This window comes from Poecilia reticulata, linkage group LG7 (genome assembly GCF_000633615.1).
Source record: "Poecilia reticulata strain Guanapo linkage group LG7, Guppy_female_1.0+MT, whole genome shotgun sequence".
Lineage (NCBI taxonomy): Eukaryota > Metazoa > Chordata > Actinopteri > Cyprinodontiformes > Poeciliidae > Poecilia > Poecilia reticulata.
Window position 1 is genome coordinate 30136237 of NC_024337.1, and position 4536 is coordinate 30140772.

Genomic DNA, 4536 nt, shown 5'->3' on the forward strand with positions numbered 1-4536 from the left:
TGGGCAGGACTGAGTCAAAACTGGGCAGAACCGGGCAGGAAAGGGTCAGAACCAGGCAGAACCGGGCAGGAAAGGGTCAGAACTGGGCAGGACTGGGTCAGAACCGGGCAGGAAAGGGTCAGAACTGGGCAGGACAGGGTCAGAACCGGACCAGAAAAGGGTCAGAACTGGGCAGAACCAGACAGGATCGGGTCAGGACCGGGTCAGAACCAGGCAGTACCGGGTCAGAACCGGTCAGAACCAGACATGACCGGGTCAGAACCAGACAGGACCGGGTCAGAACTGGGCAGAACCGGACAGGACCGGGTCAGAACCGGTCGGAACCAGTCTGATCTGTTTCTGTTGTATCTGCAGTGAGGGAGAAGATCGGCGCCATTGCCACTCCAGATTACATCCAGAACGCGCCCGGACTTCCCAAAACCCGATCCGGTAAACGCTTCCCGCACAGAAACACAGAAGTTAAAATATTTCTGTTTATTTTTCATTGTTGATGAAATGAAACCAAATTAACTTACAAGCAGCTTTTAGCAGCTTGTTTTAAGTTGCTGTCAGGTAAATTTACTGAGGTCAATAAATTCTCCTCACGTTACGAGTGAAATAATCTGCCGCCGGAACTTTTTCATCAATATCAAACCGTTATTTACTTGGTTAGATTTTGTGTTTTTGCAGTGTAATCTTGTTGTGTTTGCAGGGAAGATCATGCGGCGGGTGCTTCGTAAAATCGCCTGCGACGAGAAGGACATGGGCGACATTTCCACGCTCGCCGACTCGTCCGTCGTTGACGAGCTTTTCAGGAACCGATGCCCCCCCGCGGTGTGACGACGCCCCCTGGAGGCTCACCACAGGAAGCGCAGAAGAAGAGCCGGCGCTGCTGGGAAATATTTCCTCCTGCTGATGCGGCAGAACGCTGCGGCGGCGTAGCAGCCAGTAACGCAGCAACACCCCAAAGGTAGCAGCTCAGGGCGTTCAGAACCACCRGGGCGGCTTCTTCTTTATTCCTGGTTTCTGCTAGAAAACAGTCGAGTTTCTCTAACGGTCCAGTCAAATCCAAGCCATAGATACCCTGATTAACGTTTTTATCAAGCTTCATCTGTTATTCTACAAACAAAAAGTGTCTGTAACCATTTTCCTCCCTGTTTGTTTTCATTTGAACTGAATTTAATCAYATTTTGTTGGGTGTTTCTGTGTGTGAGCATGTTTCTACGTCTGTTGGCTGGCAGAAACTACACTGCAAAAACACAAAAAGCAGTTTTCTTTAAATAAGAAAAACTTACAAGCAACTTTTCAGCTTATTTCAGCAAATAATTCCTTAATACTGCTGAAAAAATAACCAGTTTAACTGGCAGATTATTTAATTTATGACATTAGAAATTGTTTTGTTTTGAGTGAAATAATCTGTCAGTTAAACTGTAGTTTTTCCCACCAATATTAAGGAATTATTTACTTAAAACAAGCTCCTCTAAACTTACCTTGCAAGTTATTTTTCTCTTATTTCAAGTGTACCAACATATTTACACTAAAAACTAACCAGAATTACTGATTGTGTTTTTGAAGTGTAGGGAAGAAGTTGAGCTTAAAACAAAAAACTGATCGTGAAACAGGATAAACCTTTAAAAAGTGTAACCTCTGAAATCAGACGAGTTRAATCTGAAGTCGGTCGCTGCAGTTGTAAATATTTGCCTGGTTTGAACTCGGATTTGACAGAATTGTCGACGGCTGAAATGTTTATTTCCATAAAATATCCACTCATGTTTTACTTCGTCTGTTGGTTTTACTGTTTGAAAGCCGTTTAAAAGCAGCTGGAGAAATTAAACTACACACACTGTACACGCATGCGGTTGTGGGTTTTTATTTTTAATGTTTGTTTTCACGTGCAGCCATGTTTGATGTTTGCTTTTAAGGCGAAACCAGAACGGATGCAGTTATTGACTCACGTCCAGCCCAAAGTCACGCAAAGCCAAACCTCAGATAAACGATGGACTGGGTTTGTTTTAGATATTTCAGATCATCCAACAAGTGGATACGGAAAGCATGTTGTATTGTATAAAGGGACATTTCTGCTGTTTTCTGTGGAGATGGGACGCTGAGTTCGCATTCATGGGAAATAATTAAACTTCTTTGGTTTTAGAAAACGGCTGCAATGAAACAAAGTGAAACATTTAAATTGGTCTGAATTCTTTCCGTACTCACTGAATAAACACAAAATGCAGTTTTAAAATCATGGATTCATTTACAAACTACTGTAAAACTGCCTCCTTTGCTAAGTCATGAATTTAATTTATTGGATTTGTAAATCGTGATTTGGGTCATGATACAATTTCAGTTAAATTACAGAAACTTAGAAATGATAAATGATAAAACCTCGTGTTTCTGTGAGTTTTACCTAAAAGTGCCTTGATGACTGTCCAGCCGTGAACAAACTGAATAGATGTGGAGCTTTTATTAATTCACAAGCAATTTATTTTCATTTTTATTACAGCAGAATTTAAACTTTTACCTTTTTTTGTGACTCAAACATTTTAACTGAACTTTGGCGTCCAAACGTTTTACAGCATCGACCAGAAACCCAAAGTTTAACGTTTGCTTTTCTCAGGAATAAATTAAACGTCTTATCCAGGAGTTTTTTCCAGCAGGGGCACAAACCTTCATCATGTGACTCTGCTTTTTTTGAGAAATAAACCAAAAACATCTTATTGAAAAATAAGTTTTTTCAAAACTGCCATATTTCCATTAAGCAATTATTCAATAACTTCTTCCTTTTTGTGAAAACCAAACATTTTAAAGCCACTTAGAGGTTTTCTGTGCCTCCCTGGATGTTTCCTGGATGTTTTCTGGATGTTTCCTGGATGTTTCCTGATTCTGTCGTCGCTCCAAGATTTCCACTTTCCATCCATCAGGTGTACGGCAAGCCGTTTCTGATCTTATGCTCGCTGCATGTGTGTCAGGCGATGACAGCAGGTGTTTGACTGTGAGAATGGTACATAAAACGACGCCAAGATAAACACAGACTCAAATTTACCAAGCAGTTTGTTTTGGTGGAGAAAGTGACAGAGGATTATGGGATGGATTCCCTCCTTCGGGCTTAAATATGAGCGGCCAGCTTCTTCCAGCACCCATCCGGCTTCCATCATGCTCTGCTCCACGCTCTGTGAGTACGCCGACGTTTTAATGCAGTCTGCTTTAATTCAAGGGGCTGAAAGAGAGAAAAACCGTTGAAATATTTAATGAAAAGTTTTTTATTTTTAACAGTTCCTGCTTTGTTTTGTGTTTTTGGTTCCCAGTGGCAAACTGGGAACTCTGGTCTGTAACTGGTGGGTGAAACATGCTGGATCTGGTTCCTGCTCAGATTTTAAAACTAATAAATAAACGGATCAGTTAGTTTTTAAAAACAACAAATTTGTTTGAAAAGAGTAAAAATAAATTACAAACTTAACACATTTATTAAACTTGGCATAAATGTCCAGAATTTAAAATGTTCATAAAATCATATTTTATAGCAGGATGTCATCAGGATACAGTTTATTTTAGGGAAGATGTGTGTGATGTATAATATTGATTTCAAAATGTTAATTAATTTGCCAGATATAAATTATTTTGCTATGGTCATGTGCAGTGGTTTAAGTTCAACACCCTGCGGAACGCCTCACATTGCTGCAATACAAGCTAAAAGATGCACCTTAAATTGGTCGTAATCTGTTTGAGGGCAATAAACCTTTAACTTGAACCGAACCTGAACTCGACTCTCAGGTCTAATAAACCAGGACGGAACATTTTTTCTGCTTTAAATCCAAACTGAAACTCTGGTTGGTTATTGAACAGAATCTATCAGAATAAATCTATTTATACAGAGTTCAGTTTATCAATGATCAATGAACCAAACARAAAAAGCCGCTTTATCCTCTAATCTTCACAACAAATAATTCTGAGTATTGGGATCATACGGACATGAATTTATAAACTGTCAGCCTGAATGCAGATTGAATATTTTTAATAATTTCCATTGAATCCCGTTAAACTCTCAGCTCATTATGAAAGTTTAATAAAAAGTTTTTTCTCTCCTAGTCCTGGCAGCATCATGTGTGCTGATAACTTCAGGTAAAAAGTCGCTGTAAAACACGGAAACGTTGCTCGTCGGTATTAATTCCTCGTGACTGACGGCGTTTTATTTGCAGTTTTCTCCCAGAAGCTTCGCGTTGTGGCGTGTGAAGGATCCGCGGCTCAGCTGGACTGTGGTGAGATCACTGGGTTTGTCGGTTCTGCTTCTGACTGGAGTTATTATCTTTGGRACGACCCGGAATCAACACACAGCTGGARACCAGAGATCAGGATGAACTCTGAGCCTTCAGAGCCACATAAAGATGGTGACAAAATCAGCTGAAGAACATTTTCAGCTTTAAAGGGCTGAAAAGCACTGAAGTCCCAGATCCAGAGATCTGCTGCTGCTGCTGGCGCTCTGACTAAAACCAGGGAGATGGAGCACACCACTTAGATCTACACCAACTAGATCTACACCACCCAGCTCTACACCACCTAGAT

General features: G+C 40.7%; 2 protein-coding genes across 2 annotated transcripts in view; both read left to right on the forward strand.

Moving 5' to 3' along the window:
• The window catches only part of LOC103468105 (acetyl-coenzyme A synthetase, cytoplasmic-like), a 32400-nt gene extending 31102 nt beyond the window's left edge, over positions 1-1298 (forward strand). The window contains exons 13-14 of the mRNA XM_008414955.1: positions 355-429; positions 692-1298. Coding sequence (XP_008413177.1) covers positions 355-429; positions 692-819 — 203 coding nt within the window. The 3' untranslated portion in view covers positions 820-1298. The remainder of the gene's footprint in view (positions 1-354; positions 430-691) is intronic.
• Positions 1299-3042: 1744 nt separating this feature from the next.
• The window catches only part of LOC103468106 (L-rhamnose-binding lectin CSL3-like), a 5555-nt gene continuing 4061 nt past the window's right edge, over positions 3043-4536 (forward strand). The window contains exons 1-3 of the mRNA XM_017305678.1: positions 3043-3148; positions 4063-4095; positions 4173-4232. Coding sequence (XP_017161167.1) covers positions 3058-3148; positions 4063-4095; positions 4173-4232 — 184 coding nt within the window. The 5' untranslated portion in view covers positions 3043-3057. The remainder of the gene's footprint in view (positions 3149-4062; positions 4096-4172; positions 4233-4536) is intronic.